General features: G+C 58.9%; 2 protein-coding genes across 10 annotated transcripts; both read right to left on the bottom strand.

Moving 5' to 3' along the window:
• Nucleotides 1–1077: 1077 nt before the first annotated feature.
• Nucleotides 1078–9660, bottom strand: PLPPR2 (phospholipid phosphatase related 2). The gene is given in 11 exon segments (XM_060630264.3): nt 1078–2394; nt 2528–2579; nt 2880–3002; nt 3571–3747; nt 4694–4965; nt 5801–5833; nt 5836–5935; nt 6055–6243; nt 6911–6990; nt 7771–7891; nt 9088–9660. Coding segments are annotated over 11 exon segments (1713 nt in total). The 5' UTR covers nt 9310–9660; the 3' UTR covers nt 1078–2050.
• A 124-nt stretch (nt 9661–9784) lies between these two features.
• CCDC159 (coiled-coil domain containing 159) lies at nt 9785–16066 on the bottom strand. 9 transcript variants are annotated; one of them, XM_060630279.3, is made up of 13 exons: nt 15951–16066; nt 14423–14538; nt 14088–14311; nt 13086–13119; nt 12693–12781; nt 12520–12601; nt 12126–12333; nt 11414–11499; nt 11259–11335; nt 10790–10911; nt 10480–10562; nt 10010–10123; nt 9785–9856 (listed from the first exon to the last, which is right to left on the bottom strand). In XM_060630279.3, exons 1-13 carry the CDS (start codon nt 15959–15961, stop codon nt 9852–9854), a joined length of 1251 nt encoding a protein of 416 aa, XP_060486262.1. In that variant the 5' UTR covers nt 15962–16066; the 3' UTR covers nt 9785–9851. The 9 variants fall into 9 exon arrangements, with proteins under 9 accessions (XP_060486262.1, XP_060486257.1, XP_060486260.1 ...); XM_060630274.3 differs by having other exon boundaries at nt 14423–14510; nt 15951–16063; XM_060630277.3 differs by having other exon boundaries at nt 11414–11481; nt 14423–14510; nt 15951–16063.
• Between the last annotated feature and the right edge of the window lie 23 nt (nt 16067–16089).

Genomic DNA, 16089 nt, shown 5'->3' with positions numbered 1-16089 from the left:
CAGTTCTCGATTTGGGCTCAGATCATGATCTCACAGTCCATGGGTTCAAGCCCCGCATCGGGTTCTGCACTGATAGCATGGAGCCTGCTTGGGATTCTCTCTCTCCCTGTCTCTTAAAAATAAATAAATAAACTTTATTTAAAAAAGAATATTCACATAAAGTTCAGTAAATAAAAGCTATAATAACTTTATGTCAGTAAAGGTCAGGCTTTGCCACAAATGAGCTATGAAAGAAGTTTGGTTTTCAGACATTTTTGAAATTTGGAGTTGTGACTCTGTGTCTAGTGTATTTATCTTGTTGTCTGTCTCTCACATATTAGAATATTAGCTTCCTGATGGCAGAAATTTGTGTCTCTTCTGTTCACTGCTACAACCCCTGTGCCTAACTACACAGAACCTGGCACACAGTAGCTGATCCATAGTGTTTGTTGAATGAATGAGTGAATGAGTGAGTGAATGCATGAATGAATGAAATAAGGGGGGAAGGGAAGCAGATAACCCTTTCCTGGCTCCGGAATAACTCCATGGCCCGAATGGCCTGTCTGAAGCCCCTCAGACCTGCAGTGGGTTGTGGGGAGGTCTTGCCTCCATGCCCCTCCTACCCTCCTGGTTTCCACTGGGTCCTCAAGGGTTGGGTCTCAGCACAACCTCACAGTCAGAACCCTTGCTCTCATCCATGAAGCCAGGTTTTGGCATGGGGGTCCTAGTACCTTCACCCTATTCCCCAGGTCCTCTGCACCTGACCATAGTCAAAAACAGGCCAACTGCCTGGAGGAGGCGGTCGTGTGAGGCTGCTCACCATGTGTTTGTGTGCCTTACATGTGGCACTGTCTGCGTTTGACAGATGAAGAGACAAGAGAACGGAGAGGTTAATTAACTTTCTTGAAGTCACGCGACCAGGAAATGCTGAGCCAGGATTTAAACCCAAGCCGCTGGCTCAATGGCCCCACACTGCTTTTCCATATCACTCTCAGATACACTGTGACAATAAACCCTCACCCAACCTCACCTACAGACCCACAATTAAAGTCTTCCACACCCCAACACCTGGGGGAGGAGGAAGGCAGGTGGCCAAACTTCTGTTACAAACAGGTCTTTATTAAAGATAAGGTGGGGGCAGGAAAGGGGGGGCAGTATCTCCTCTGCCCACTGCCTTTGGCTGCCTGGGGCAGGGGAGCCCTCTCTGCTCCACCCATGCCCCCCATGATGGCACATCTGCATGAGGCTGGAGCCCGGGGTGGGGGGCAGTGTAAAGAACAGGAACAGACTCCAAGGCAAAAAAAAGTCCCTCCCACAGCCCTAATAACAGAGGGGTTTGAGGTGACCTGGGCACAGACAAGGGGAGAGACAGCACCCTGAACCCCAAAACCTCTGAACTGGGGCAAGCCCTGCGTAAGTTGGGAGTTAGGAGGGACTGAGTGAGAGGTTGCACATGGGGGAGGGGCTGAGAGAGGAAGGGGTGCTCCAAGAACCCTGCCACGGGGGAGCCTGCCCCCCGTTCTCCAGCTGGACTCTCTGATTCTGAGAGAGGACCCAATGACACAGGATGACCCCATCTCCCTCCTCTCCTCTGCACATGCTTAGACATTGGCGGTCCCCCATTGACTGGAATCATACCCACCCATCCTAGAAGTTCTGAAAACCAAGGACTCCTATTGGTTGTTCAGACACTGAACACAAACTGGAGTTACCCTCTTGCCTGAGGATTCTAAGACGTGAGGGGAGGCTCCATTGGCTGGAGTAAACTCCTTTTGAGTAGAAGTTTTAGAACTGGGGACTCCCATTGGCTCAGCAATGGCCAATGGGGTCAGGTTTGGGCCCTAAAAGAGCCATCCTGGGGGCAAGGGCCCACCTCCCAGTTACGCCCACTTGGATGTTCCAGAGGGCAAGAGAGGCAGGGGCCCCCCAAATGTCCTTCCAGCCAGCCTCTAACACCTAGGCCTGGCTGGTTTGTGCACAGGGGGCTTTGGCACTCACATGGCACACGCACACTCACGTGTGGCGGGGAAGGAATGGGGACCTGGAAGATTCTGGGTGGGTGGTGGGGCCTTCACAACAGGTGGTCACGGCTGGCAAACAGGTAAGGGCTGAAGTTGTCCCGGTGGAAGGGGGAGGGATAGAGTCCACTAAGGGTGTACAGGTCCCGAAGCAGGGGTGTGGGCAGAAGCAGCTTCCGACCACGTCCACCACCCCCACCCGGCCCCCCAGGCCCAGGGGAGGAGGGTGAGGGGCCCTGGCTGGGGGTTGGTGCTGGCAGGGGCAGGGGCAGAGGCAGGGGCGTCGGCTCAGACCTCAATCGAGGGCGGGGCACACGGGGCGACGAACACATGGCTGGAGCCCTGGAGGACACGCAGCTGGGGATCAGGTGGCCACGGCGGGCACAGTTCTGCGACTCTGGGGGTCAGGGTCAGAGGTCAGGGGATCAGAAAGCTTGGGAGGGGGCCACGAGAGCATAGGCGAGACCTCTGTGGCAGTGACTGGGACCTGGCAGTCCCCCCGGTTATCCCCCCACCCCCTCGACACTCACTGGATGGGGTGAGCCGTGCCGGTGTCGAATGCGGCCTGCAGGCCTCGGGTTCCTGAGACAAAGAGGCAGAGGGAAGGGGCTAGCGGCCCCCTGGGCCCCGCCGGCCACAGCCATGAGGGGCTCTTTGGGCAGAGAGCCCAATGGAAAAGACAACTAGAGTTTTCCAGATTAACCATGACACATTCTTCTATTTTGTGTGACTGTCCCCCAGGACCTAGGTCCACAAAGACGAGCAATCCCTTTACTTCCCTGTGGCCCAGAGACCCCCACCTCTTGCCCGAATTCCTTGCCTCCTTGGTCCCCCTCCACCCACCACCCTCTCCAGCCGGGAGCAGACCCCGGCCCCCCTTACCTGGGCCACACTTAACTTTTCGAGGGGGCTGTCCATGGTGGGGGCTTGGCCCAGGTCTTCCCAGGGGGAGAACCTTCGGCCAGAGGGCCGCCGGCTCTGGAAGTTGTGTACAACGCAGCTGACCTGGGGCAGAGGGAGAGGTGCATTCGAAGCCTGAAGCCAATACTGTAGGCATTGTGTAAATACCATCCCCAGTTTTCAGATCGGGAAACTGAGGCTCAGTTAACCTCAGTTAACATTTTAGCAGCACATTCATGTGCCAGGCCCTGTTCTTTCTACTTTACTAAGAGGTGGGTACTATTATTATTTATCCCACAGGGCCACGACTAGGGCGAGACAAATAAAGCTAAGTCGTGCAAGGGCAGGATCTGATCCTGTCTTTAAGTTTTCGATGCTTGGGACATTATGCGTTTTTGCACTAATTGTGATTTTTAAAAATATTTCATTAAGACATTATCTTTCTTGATTACCGAGTGTTTTGGTGCCCCCTTAAATTCTGCATTCATAGCGAGGACCTCACTCTACTTACCCTCGTCCTGTTATCCCATTTCACAGAGAAGAACATCTAGGCAGGGTGAGGGTAAGGGACTTGCCCAAGGTCACACAGAGGCCACACCCTTCACTATCATGTGGTCCTGCTTCTTGGGTCAGAGCTGACAGAGGGTCTCCCGTATCGGGATGGATGGCTCACCAGGAAGGTTGCGATGGCAGCGCCTGTCAGGAAGCCGGCCAGCACGTCAGACCAGTGGTTGCGGTACTCGGCCACGCGGACCACGCCCACCAGGAAGGCGGGGCACAGCAGGGCCAGGCAGAGCGAGGGTTTGACCAGGCGGGAGCCCTTCACTCGGAACACAAGCGTCACGTACATCTGCGGGAGCCGAACCAGTCAGGGGACACAGTGCCGAACCCGGATACGGCATTCCGGGCTGGGGGGGCGTGGCCAGAATCTCTAGGAACGGGGGGGGGGGGGGGGGGGGGGGGGGGGGCGTTGGGGCAAGAGGCTGCGGCCAGGGGCTCCAGGGAACAGAATCAGGGGAACAGGAGTTCGGGAATGGAGTCGTGAACTCCCAGTGGGCCCTTGCAGGGATGGGGGAGTGGCCAGGGCACCAAAGAGCAGAGGACAGAGTCTGGGGCCCAGGTCTCCCCAGGACCAGAGACAGGGGAAGACGCTTGCTAGGTTAACACAAAGCTTCAGGCCCAAAGGGTGTAGTCAAGGCTCAGGGGGCAGGTGCAAGAACTCCAGGAGGTGGAATCCCCAAAGCCCCGGACCGCTGACAAGAATAGAAGCTAGTCATGAACACCAGAAAAAGGAGTCAAAGCAACAGGAGGTGCGAACCAGGGAAAAGCAGGGGACAAAGGAAGTCCCAGTGGGTCAAGTCAGGGACATGGCCACATCAACAAAGGGCAAGGACAAAAAGGCTCCAGGGGACCAAGTGGAAAGCACCTCTGTCCAGTCTCCCAGCCAGTATCTAGCACCTGTAGCATCATGGGGACATGGCTAGGCCCCCGGAAACGGAGTCCAGTGTTCCAGGAACAGCGTTTTGGTCCCGCAGGGCGGAGCCAACAGCCTCCTTTGAGTACAGCATTCCTGGGTCAGGCAGCGTGGCCAGACCCAAAAGGGGCAGTCACGAACACAGCAATAAACTCAGACTCTGGGACCGGCCATCCAGAGGGGTGGGGCCACCCTAGGGACCGTGTCACAGCACCCGGGCATAACTTTACCCTGGGAAGGAATCAGAGGCTCCAGCCCAGGGTGGCCTCCTGCCCACTGGCCGCCCCCCCCCCTACTTTTGTGCCCCTATTTTGGGGCTCACCGCCGTGTAGGTGACCGCGTAGGCGCAAAGGGCAGCATCCTTGCAGGGGAAGGCACGGCGCGCAGCGGCCACCAGGCTGGGGCTGCCGGCACAGGCACCCTGGTCGGTGACGAAGCGGTCGGGCCCCGGCCTGTCAGGCGAAGGCGGTGGGCAGCCCAAGGCCGTGTAGTTGGGGCGACACACGGACAGGAAGTGCGGTGTGGGGTTTCCGGTCACCACCTGCCCAGCGTTGGCGAAGATGGTTGTGGTGAAGAGGCCGAAGGAGTAGACCCCTGGGGGTGGGGTGGGAGACAGGGTTCGTGCTGGGCCCCTGAGATGCCAGGGGCCCGCCTCCTGCGAGCCCCTATGGCTCATCTGGGCGTCCTGTCTCCTTGCTGCTGTGACCGTCATTAAAGCACAGCTGAGAATCCCTCTAAAGCCATATCACATTACAGCTGGGCCAAGGTCCTCTTCCCTTGATGGCACTCTGAGCATCTTGCCTCTCTCTTGGATTGCTGCCATATCAGGAGGGGGTCCGCCCCTGGGACCCCCATATATCCAGGCCCAGGACCCCTCAACAGCATTACATCAGGATTGGGCCTATGCCTGGAACCTCCTAGGACGATCCTGATGGCATTTCTGGGCCTTTCTGCACCTGTCCTGGACTCACTGAGTCGATCACTTTTTCCCCAGACGAACAATTAGCCAGAGCTGTATCTGTAGCCTTCTGTCACAGACGCCACCGTTTGGGATGAGCTCTGCCCCTCCCCTACATTTCTCTGCCACTTGTGGCTGGGATCGCACTTAAAACACAGTGGGATCTCACCGTCCTGTTCAGGGTGCGGTGGAAGGTGGGATGGTATTTGGGCTGGGCCTGTGTCCCCCTTTTTGGCCTTGAGATTCTCCCTGTAGCAATCTGGGAGCCCTCCCGGTTGCCATCATGGTTGGCTTAGGCCCCACCCATGTCCCTAGAACCTCCATCATGCCTGGCCTCAGCCCAAGTCCCCTTTTGCTCCAGGAAGTCACCGTCATGAGAGTTCTAGGCCCTCTGCTCTATAAACTTCTTATTATGGCTGAATCTGGCCCATGTTTCCTTTGCACAGCCGACCGGCTGGCCATGTCACTCACCCAGGAAGCGGACCAGCCTCCGCAGTGGGGGCTGAAGCGGCAGCAGGCCCCTGACACGATGGTGCTCTCCCCGATGATGGGGACGGCGGAGGGTGGCGCGGGGAAAAAGGCACGCGCCAGCTCCCCCAGCAGGATCTGTGGGCAAGATCAAGGCAGGGTCTTCCTGGCCTTCAAATCCAACCCTCCCCCCACCCCAACACCTCCACCTCGCCCTCCCGCTGCCTGGGCCTGCCCAAGGCTACCCCCAGTCTCACCGTGAGGGTGGGCCCAGCAGTGACTAGGGCATAGATGAGAGCAGGAGGCACTCGGCTGGCAGCCTCAGGCCCCGGGTAAGGCTTCGCATAGGTACTGTCATAGCAGAAGAACCCCTGGGTGTGCACGGGGAAGGTGTCCGTGAACTCCAGGCGGTAAGCGAGCAGGACCACGATGCCCAGAAGCACTGACTGCCACCCAGTCACGGCGGAGAGATAGAGAGAGAAGAGACAGGGTCAGGTCCAAGCTGGGGCCGTGGTGAGAGACAGAGATGGGGGGGGGGGAGAGACAGAGAGATCAAGACTGAGAGAGATAAAAAGGGTGAGAGAGAGCGAGAGAGAGGTGGAGAATGGTCAGGGACTGGCAGACACAAAAAATGGAAACAGAAGGTGGGAGAGGTGGGAGAGGAGGGGAGGGGAAGGTAGAAGAGAAAGAGAAGGGACTCAGAATGGGAAGGAAAGAGGAGATGAGATTAGGGAGAGCGAGAGTGAGGACTGGGCCAGGGCTCAGACCAGAGAGAAGGGTCAGTCGGTGGGGGGAGGACAGACCAACAGGGAAGAAGATAATAGCGCAATCCTTGCTGGGGGTGTCATACTAACCCTCATCCGTGACTTATAATACATTTTACCTTCATAACCACGCTAGGAGAAAGGGACTCTATGTGCCTATTTGACAGACAAGGAAACTGAGGCTCGAGAGCAGGGTATGCGAGGTACCCAGGGTTCTGCGGGAAGGACGGACAGAGCGGGATTCGAACTCTGGGAGTGTGGCTCCTGAACGCACCTCCTCCCGGCTGAGGGTCTGGGAGCGAGTCAGGGGGGCACGCAGGCGCAGGCAGAGAGTTCCCGGGTTCCTCACCTCCACGAAGACAAAGCAGGGAATGATGGAGAAGCTCCTCTTCAGCTGAGGTCTCCCTCCTGCCATGGTGAAGGCCGGGCCTGCGGAGGTGGGGAGGGAATGGGGCGGCCAGGGCGGGGCCCCTTAGGCCCCAACACTACAACGAAGGAGTCCCGGCTCCACCCACTGAGCCTCCTGGCCCGGACTCTGGACATCCAGGACGCTGCCCATCGGAGGCTCCGGCCTCCCCTGACCCAACCGGCGGTCAGCCTCTGCCAGGGATCCCAGAGGTTCTCCAGTGGTCTCCCCCGACGGCCCACAGAGGAGATTCAGACCCCATGCCTTTCAGGAGGGCCTTCCTCCTTACCCTGTAGGTCACCTCCCCTCGGCCTCTGGAAGAGGCTTCTTCTGCTTAATGGGACCCCTCCCCCACAGAGAAGGATCCATTTAGAAGGGATCTAGGCCCCCACTGGTTTTTAGGGGACCCCATCCTCTTTCTCCGTGTGCTTTATAAGGGACCCCCATGCTCCGTGGCCCCCACCCCTACCAGGCTCCTCCTCTAAACGCCTTCCCCCATGGCCCATAGGAGCCTCTCTCTCCTGTCCCCATGGGCTGTGCCTAACTGGTTTGGGCTGATGGCCAGGCCCTCCTTCTCTCCCAGCTGCCTCTCCCTCTCCCCCTCTTCCCAGCCTGTCTGCTTCTCTGGATCATGAGGGGGCTCTCTTCTCCCAACAGGCCCCCTCTCCCCAATATGTAACCTCAGTCCCCAGCACGGAGGGGCCAACACAGCCACACCTGCTCGACCCATTCTCCCAGGCTGACCTCACCTGTGAAAAGGCCCTATGGCTTCCCACAGGCCTCCGCCACACCCACAGACTCACAGCCGCTCCTGGCGGCCAGCAGGACGGGGATGGTCAACCCCATTGCACAGAGGTGGAAACTGAGGCCCAGGAAGGTGAGGGTAGGCACTCTGGGTCCAGTGCCCCATCCACGCAGCTTGCTCTGCAGTGTGACATGTGGGGTAAGGGTCACCAGATATCTCAGATGCGCACCTGGCCACGGCCCCTCACCCTTCCAGAGACACAACCACACGTGCTGGCATCCCTAGGGTACACAACTCGGCCACAGCCTCCGTGGCCAACACCACACACACGGCACGGCGTTTGTCCATCCCCCAAACAGGGATCCAGGGCCTGCCGGGTGTTAGGCACTTGGCTTGTGGTGAACAAGACGGGCCTGCTCATTCAGACAGGTGCCCAACACCCACTCGCACACAACGGTACACTCACACACACGACACAGTGTGCACACGGCCTGTCACAGACACCCACACAGATCAAACAATCCCCCCCCCCCACACACACACACACAGACTCAGGGACACAAGAGGAGGCCCTTCACACATTTCGCAGCCCCGCATACAGCCCCACACAAGCGCTCACCCCCGCCCCCCATCGTCAGGGACATACTCGCAGCACACTTCGGAGCGACATCCGAAAGAGTCACCGCACACAGTGGGGGTCATCAGCCGGGCACAGCGTCACGCCCCCAATTGCCAGGCACTCAATGACAGCCACGCACATTAACAATCTCTCATCCACGCGGACACTCATAGGAGACGATGTCATCCACCAGCTCAGCCACATGGCTACACAAGGGCACATATATGGACCGTGACACGGATTTGCACGCCGAGCCACACAAGAGAGGCGCGTGATCACCGCCACACTGAAACATAGAAATGGGCCCCCCCCACACCATCGGGAGGGACACACAATGGCAGTCATGTGCACACAACCACACAGCCACACACACCCTCAGAGTGATACCCCGTGACGACAGCCACACAACGACAGCCCCAAGAGACAGTCACACGCGCGCCACACAGGCATCGCCAAAGCCACACAATTGCAGTTACACAACCACACACTGATACATAATGACAACCACACAATCACAGTCACCCTCACCACCGCCGCTTGGCTTCTCGGGTCCGGGGTCCCCTCTCCACGCTCCCCTCCCCGAACCCGGTCCGCGAGCCCCAGCTCACTGCCTCCCCTCCCCCTCCCTGGGCTGGACCCACAGGGGACCCGACCCGCAGGAACTGAACCTTGGCCAGACAGACAGACCGAGGATCGGAAGCCCGCGAGAGGGGGGCGGGGGGGGAGCAGGGGGCGCCCCAAGCCCCTCTCCCTCACCGGGTCGAGGCTGTCACCGCCTGAGCCCCCGCTCCGCTTAGAAGTCACCCGGGCAGCAGGACGAACAGACGGACGGCAGGCCCGGCGGGCGGACGCGGAGATGGGAGACTCCGTCGGCCCCGCCGAGCCGCGCAGACTCAGCGAAGGGGCGAGGGGCGGGGCCTCCGGGCGCCTCATTTGCATAACCCTGTGAGGCGGGGACTCGAGGCGTCTTATCAGCATGGTCGGGCGGGGCCACCGTTGCTCTTGGGGACCAAGAGCGTTAGAACAAATTCGGGAGGGAATGAAGGCTGCAGGTGGAGGGAGAACTAGGTGGTGGGGGCGCTGAGGGGAAGAGGAGGGCAGGGTGTGAGAGGGTGACCCTGGGCCTCGACCCTCTCCCGGTGCCTCAGTTTCCCCTTTGGGGCAGTACAGGCAGCAGGCTGGATGGCCTGGGCCCCCCCCGAAAGGAACTCTGGTGGCTAGTATAACGAGCCCGTCTGGACACTCTTATCTGGACAGACTGCCCCCTGACTTTGTTATATACTAAATCTGGCCTCACTCTGTCCCCTGACCCTAAGCCTACATATCCTGAACAACCTCTGGGGTCTCCACACCGCCCCCAACCCTGGGAAGTAAACTAGGGTGGGGAAGCGGCCGGGGTGGGGGTGGGGGGATCATTCTCAGGCATAGGAAGCAGCAGGAGCAAGTCCACAGGTGGAAGAAGGTCTTGGCTAGTTTATTTTCTCTCTGGAGGGGTCTTCAGGGAGAGCAGTCCCGGCTGCTCAGGCTGTGGAGAGAGAGTAGGGTCAGGGCCCGGCTTAGCCCAGAGGACCTCAGGGCTGGAGGTCAGGGAGCCGATGCCCCGGTTGGGAGCTGGGAGGGTCCATTCCAGGGGGGGCCAAGAGGGGAAGGGTGGGGTGAGGCAAGGGGGGATCCGCACCAGGTGGGAAGGAGTGGCTCTTGTTGAACGGTGGCTGGGAAGGGTTCTGGTCTGAGTCTGAGTCCGAGTCCCAGGAGGGGAACAGAGGGCTCAGGCATCGGTGCCCCTTGTAGCCTGCAGGAGGGGCAGGTGCAATTCTGGCCTTTTACCCACGAGCCCTGAATGTGACCCTTGAGTGGCATCATGATCAGGGGCCAGTGGCCCTTGATTATGCCACTTGAATGTGAGCCAACGCGATACCAAAGTATGACCTCAGTGACCCCTGAATTTTACCCCACTGATCTTTTAAAAAGATCCCAGCGACCCTGAGTGACCCCTGGATGGAAATCCTTAATACGACCCTAGAACAAGATCCAACAGATGTGGCCCCTGAACACGGCCTCTGAACGTGACCTCTATGTGTGTAACTGGAGAAGGAACCCCCCACACCTGCCCCCCCCCACCCCAGAGGGCATCTCATCCCCCCTCACCCCTGAGGTTCCAGTCCCTGGGGGAGCCCCCTGCGGACATGGTGAAGCCATCAAAGGAGTTCTGCAGCAAGTGCACGGCGGACCTGCAGGGAGATGGGGAGGTGGGGGCCCTGGCGGACTCCAGGCTGCTCAGGGCTGGGGCAGGAGGGCCATGGTGGGGACACGGGTAGAGGTGAGTCCTGGGAGGAGAGGGACGTCTGGACTCAGGTGGGTTCCGGGTTCTGGTGGTCGCTGCTTGATGTGACTGGTGGGAGGGCAGGGGGGACGGTGAGGGTCAGGAGTCAGAGGTTAGGTGGGAGCAGGGCGTCACCATATGTCACTCAGCTCCTTTTGGAGGTCACCCCTCCAGGAGCCACTGCCTCCTGGTGGCATCTCCTCAGTCTCCGGCCAGTCGGAGGTCTCATGCCCCTGCTGCTTCATCTTGGTCAGGACCTGGGGCCGAGGTGGGGGTGGGGGGCGGGGGATGTTAGTTAGTACAATAATACTAGCAACGACCATGGTGAAAAACGCTCACTGTGTATTACACATCAGGCTGCCCTCAAAGTGTTTAACATTCGGTTCACGCAGCTACTCCTTCAGGTAGGGATGGACTGTTATGCCCATTATATGGATGGGGAAACTGAGGCCCAGAGAGATGAAGTGGTTTGACCACAGTCACAGAGCAGTAAGTGGCAGAGCTGAGATTTGAACCCAGACCTTCCAGCCCCAGTCCTATGGAGGAGGCCGACAGAGATTCCCCCTGCCCCCAACTCCCACAGGGTCCCGTCCTCTCCGCTCACCTTGCGGCACTTCACCTGTGTCTTCTGCACCTTCTGGATGTTCATCAGGTTCTCCGTGATCTCGTCCTCCTGAGCCTCTGTGGGGGGGAGGGGACTCAGGGGGGCCAGAGCTGCAGAAGGACCCCCCCTCCTGGCTGTGGGCTCCGGGCACTCACGGAGCTTCTGATAGATGAAGGTCACCTCCTCCCGCACCAGTTCCAGCTCCTCCCACAGGAACTTCTTGCTGAGGGGACAGTGCAGCCTAGACCCACAGTCCCTGCTCAGCCTTCGGCCTCCTATTTCCTGGCCTTCTGCCCTCCCGTTTGCCGGCCTGACTCCTCAAGCCTCCAGCTCCCATGTTCCCATCTGGTCAACCACCCCCCCACACCCCCCCAGGGTCTGCCCCTTCCCGCAACCTGCCAGCCCACTTGGCCCCTCCTACGGCTACTCCCCCACCACCTCCAATCCTTCCCCCTCGTCCTCGCCTCCTGACCTCCGGCCTCCCGTTGCCTCAGCCTCTTGCTGCCTGGCCTCTGTCTCCCGCCTTCTGCCCCTCTGGCCTCCCATACTCTACTCCCATACCCTCAGCCTCTCCTCCCTCCGGTTTCCCAGGTCACCTCCAGTTTCCTGATCCCCTGCTCTCTCTCCCCATCCCATCTCCAGCTTCCTGTCTTCCCTGCCTTCTGGCCTCCAGCTTCCCACACACCCCTCCCCCCCCCCCCCCATTGCTTCACTGCCTCCTCATCCCCTCGTCTGTTCTCCAAGCCTTCCAGAGTCCTAGTCCCCCTTACTCAGGTCTCTCCCACCCGCCTCATCCCACCTTCGGTTCCTTCTCCCTGAGCCTCCCCCCCACAGCCATCTCCCACCTGCCCTCCTGACGATGCCCACCTGTCCCGGATCTCCTGGGCCAGCAGCTGCAGACAGCGAGTGGTGCGGGCCCTCTCTACCTCCTCACCGTCACGCAGGGTCCTCTGTAGCCCTTGCAGGCCTTGAGCCAGGGCCCCATACAGCTCCTGCCGTCCCTGCTCCGCGCCCCACCTGTGTCGCTCCTTCTCTGCCTGGAGGCTCATGGGGCTCAGCACCTCTGCAGATGAGACTGGGATCTTGACTGAGCCCCATCCACGCCTGCGCCCAGCTTTGAACCCAGCTTGCCCTATCCCTGGCCAGACCCTGACCCTGACCCTGACCCTAGACTCGCCCAACTTCTTTCACCTTGGGCTAACCCAGCTGACCTCAACAGGACCAGCCCCCAGCCTGACTTTGACCCTTGGCCAGTCCTCACCTTCAAGCTGTTGGATCTTGATTTGCTGCAGGCAGCTCTCCTTCTCCAACATGGTCACGGAGTGGTTTAGGAACTCGAAAGCCTGCGAGGAAGAGGTGGGGCTTGGGGACAGGGGCAGGGAGCGGGAGAACAGGGCCAGAGGTTGCTGAGGGCGGGGCAGAGGTGGCTCACACCTTGGTCTGGGCCTGTAGCTGGCTCTTGAGTGACTCCAGCTCGCATCGCAGGTGCTTCTGGGAGTCAGGAATCATCATGGTGGACTTAACTATGAGCAGAGGTAAGAGTCAGCCAAGGCCAGGAGGGGTGGGGGCGGGGGCAAGGTGGGGTCAGGGGTCAGCAGAAACTCAGGGGAGAGCGAGGGGCAGGGGCAAAGTAAAGAGCTAGGGTCTGTGGAGGCTGAGGTAGAGAGGCAGGCGTGCGGGACAAGGTCAGGGGCAAAACTCCAGCTGATGCTGGGGCAGGGATAAGTGGCCAGCAATGGCATGGCTCCTCCCAGGCCAGGGCAGAGGGTGGAGGTAGGACCTGGCAGATCTTCCACACACGGTCGTGTTGGGAGGGAGGTTTCTCACCTTTGACTTTGGGAGAGCTGGCCTCCAAGGGCTTCTAGGAAACAGGGACATGAGGGCAGTAGAAATTCATCTCTGTGTTTCTCCTTGCTCACCCCAACCCATTGTGTGTGGGGCTGGGCGTGAATTGGGTCTGCTGAGTGCTGGGTGTCCCGGACCCTGCGTGCAGGCAAAGCTGCCTCTATGCACCTGTGCGCACCACCACCCACCCCACCCCCACCCCCCGACCAGCCCACACACGGTCAGAGGTATACTTGTGTGGCTTGTCCCCTACTTGCGCACGCCCAGGGGCTGCCCCTGTATGACAGCACACGCCTGCAGAGCCCCGTCCCTGGCTTGGGCTCAGGCAACGGCCCTCCTCCTTAGGGGCAAATGACATAGGCCATGCCTGTGGGGAGCTCCAGCAGCCCCGAAGCACAACCACGCACGATCATTGAAACACAGCTACAGCCACACAAGCTCGGACACAGCCATGCCCGCCAGGTGGTAAAACCCAGGGCATCCACCCGCCTCCATCTCAGATGCACGACCACAACCACCACCATAGACACAATCACAGACAAGACCCCACAAAGAAACAATCGTGCGTCCCTTCCATTCATCCTTTCATCCACTCATTTAAGACATTTTTTGGGGCGCCTGGGTGGCTCAGTCGGTTGAGGGTCCGACTTTGGCTCGGGTCATGATCTCGCGGTCTGTGAGTTCGAGCCCCGTGTCGGGCTCTGTGCTGACAGCTCAGAGCCTGGAGCCTGCTTCGGATTGTCTCCCGCTCTCTCTGCCCCTCCCCCACTCATCCTCTGTCTTTCTCTGTCTCAGAAATAAATAAACATTAAAAAAAAAAAAAGACATTTTTAGTGTGGGCCGGCTGAGCACCGGGTGCTGTTCTGGGTGCTGAAGACACACATCTTGAGGAGGACCCCTCCCCCTCCCCCATGGCTCCCTCCCTAAGTCCCGGAGCAGTAGACTGTGGTGTGGCCAGGAGGGGTTTCCCCGGGTGGGGGTGACCTTAGCGACGCTGTGATGCCTCTTCAGGTCCTGGTCATTACACTGCTCCTGTGAGTCTGGGGTCTGGATGAGAGGAGACCCACACAACTGAGGCCCTGAGTCCCTCCCAGGCCTCCAGTCTATACTCCGCACTGTGTTCTCAGAAGCAGCTGGCCCCAAGATCTCTGGCTCTGGGGTCCTGGACCAGTGAATTGTATAGTCCAAGGTCTTGTCTGAGGAAGAGTCTGAACAGAGGGTGGGGGTGGGAGAATGAGGGGCTGAGGGCTTTCTGGGGCCAACCCAGAGCCCTCCAGCCCCTCCCAGCTCCCCAGCCCTAGGGAAGTGCCTCAACAAACCCCAGTACTTGTCACACTTCCTGTTAGCAGGCACACACACGTTGGAGGGCAGGGGAGATGAGGAGCAGGGCAGAGAGTAGTCAGGGTCCTGGGGTAGGCCAGCCAGGAGAGGGTCGCTTCAACAAGGGGGGGACAGGGAGCTGCCCTGAGACCAGCCCCCATGTCCTGACACCCCCAGACCTTCCCTAATATCCCAGAGAGGCCTCAGCCCTGAACCCAAGGCCTCCCAGTTATGGCAGGAGCAGAAGCTGGATGAAAGATGATCCCAGCCCCAGGCATTGGCTGGGTAGTGAGAAGGATCCAGAAGACCCCCCCACAGGAGAAAGTGAGGCCTCGGAAGAGCCTAAAAGCAAAAAAGGATCTTGGCATTGGGCACTAAAGGAAGGGCATTCCCGGCAGGGAAGAGCGTGTTCCAAAAGCATGGAGGTGTGGAATCGCGTGCTCTGTGCTGGTAAATTCAGGATGGCTAAGGTAGGGTCCAAGAGGAAGCGGGAGGTTAGCAGGGCAGCTCAAGCAAGGCGCTGAAAGCCAAGCAGGGCAGTTTAAAAACACAACTCTCGGTCTCACATTCATGCCCCCTGTTCAACATTCCAGTGTTGTCAGGGCTGGTACAGATGGAGACCTGGGGCAGATCTGCCTGGAAAAACTCACAGGTGAAAGGCATTCTGTCCTGAGTCACATTCAGCCAAAAAGCCCACACTCTAGGGCTTTTCCTTCTGCCCTTGCTGGGCTGGCTGGTGCCCTTCCTCTGGCCCAGTCCTCCTAAAAGACTCCTCTATGCCCTTCACAACTCTACTCAGCATTTGCTTTGTAAAATCTTCCTTAGTCTTTTTTTTTTTTTTTTTAAGCTCATATTTTCTGAGCACCGCACTGAGTGCTGGGCACCACCATAAGCACTCACTGGGTCTTTATACCCATTTTGTGATATAGGAGCTTTTCTTCTGCCCGAAATGTTCTAGGCTACCCCTTCAAGAATCACTGTCTCGGGAGGGCCGCACTTCCAGAGGCAGCAGAGCATGATGATTAAGCGAGGAGACTCTCCAGCTGGGTGGCCTGGGTTCGAATCCTAGCTCTGCCCCTTCCTGGCTGTGTGATGTTGGAGAGTTATTGAACCTCTCTCCATGCCTCGGCGTCCCCAGCTATAAAAATGGGATGTCATACTATCCACCTTGCTGGGTTATTGTGATTAAGTAAATTAATCTATGCCAGTGCCTGACATACAGTAGTGGGCAACTGTCCTCCCACGTCACGCTGAGAACCTGGGAAACCATAGGAGCCCTGGGAGGCTTGAAGGGAAAAAGGAAAGATGCATTTCTGAGCCCCAACTGCGGGCAGGTCCCCAGTCGAGCCCCCCTCCCTTCCCCATAACCTTCCTCCTACCCCTCCCACATCATCTGTTTCTCCTGCTGTCTCCGGGAGAATTCTTGGGGGAAGGGGGCGGGGTCATTAGCCTGAGCCCCGCCCTCCGGACCGAGAATCCTGCGCCCTCCTGGCTCCCTACCCCCTTCCACCCCCACCTACCACATACCACCTGCTCATGCTCTCCCCTCAGGGACCGCAAAGCCAGTCCCCAGCTGTGACGCTGAAATTTGATCCCGTGGGGACACCATCGCATTAAAACGCGCAAAGCCTAAAGGTAGAGTCACAGAGAGGGGTGTGGCTGACAT

Source organism: Panthera onca, chromosome A2 (genome assembly GCF_046562875.1).
Source record: "Panthera onca isolate mPanOnc1 chromosome A2, mPanOnc1 haplotype 2, whole genome shotgun sequence".
Classification (NCBI taxonomy): domain Eukaryota; kingdom Metazoa; phylum Chordata; class Mammalia; order Carnivora; family Felidae; genus Panthera; species Panthera onca.
This window is presented reverse-complemented; position numbering and strand designations above follow the sequence as displayed.

Bases quoted from the DNA above. Each gene is read 5' to 3' on its own strand.
- CCDC159 (XM_060630274.3), bottom strand. From the start codon at position 16,037: ATGCGATGGTGTCCCCACGGGATCAAATTTCAGCGTCACAGCTGGGGA. The intron at 12,334-12,519 runs GTGAGGACTGGC...TCAAGATCCCAG, and splicing joins CAAGATCCAACAGCTTGAAG to TCTCATCTGCAGAGGTGCTG. The intron at 11,336-11,413 runs GTGAGTGCCCGG...TCCCCCCCACAG, and splicing joins CTTCATCTATCAGAAGCTCC to AGGCTCAGGAGGACGAGATC.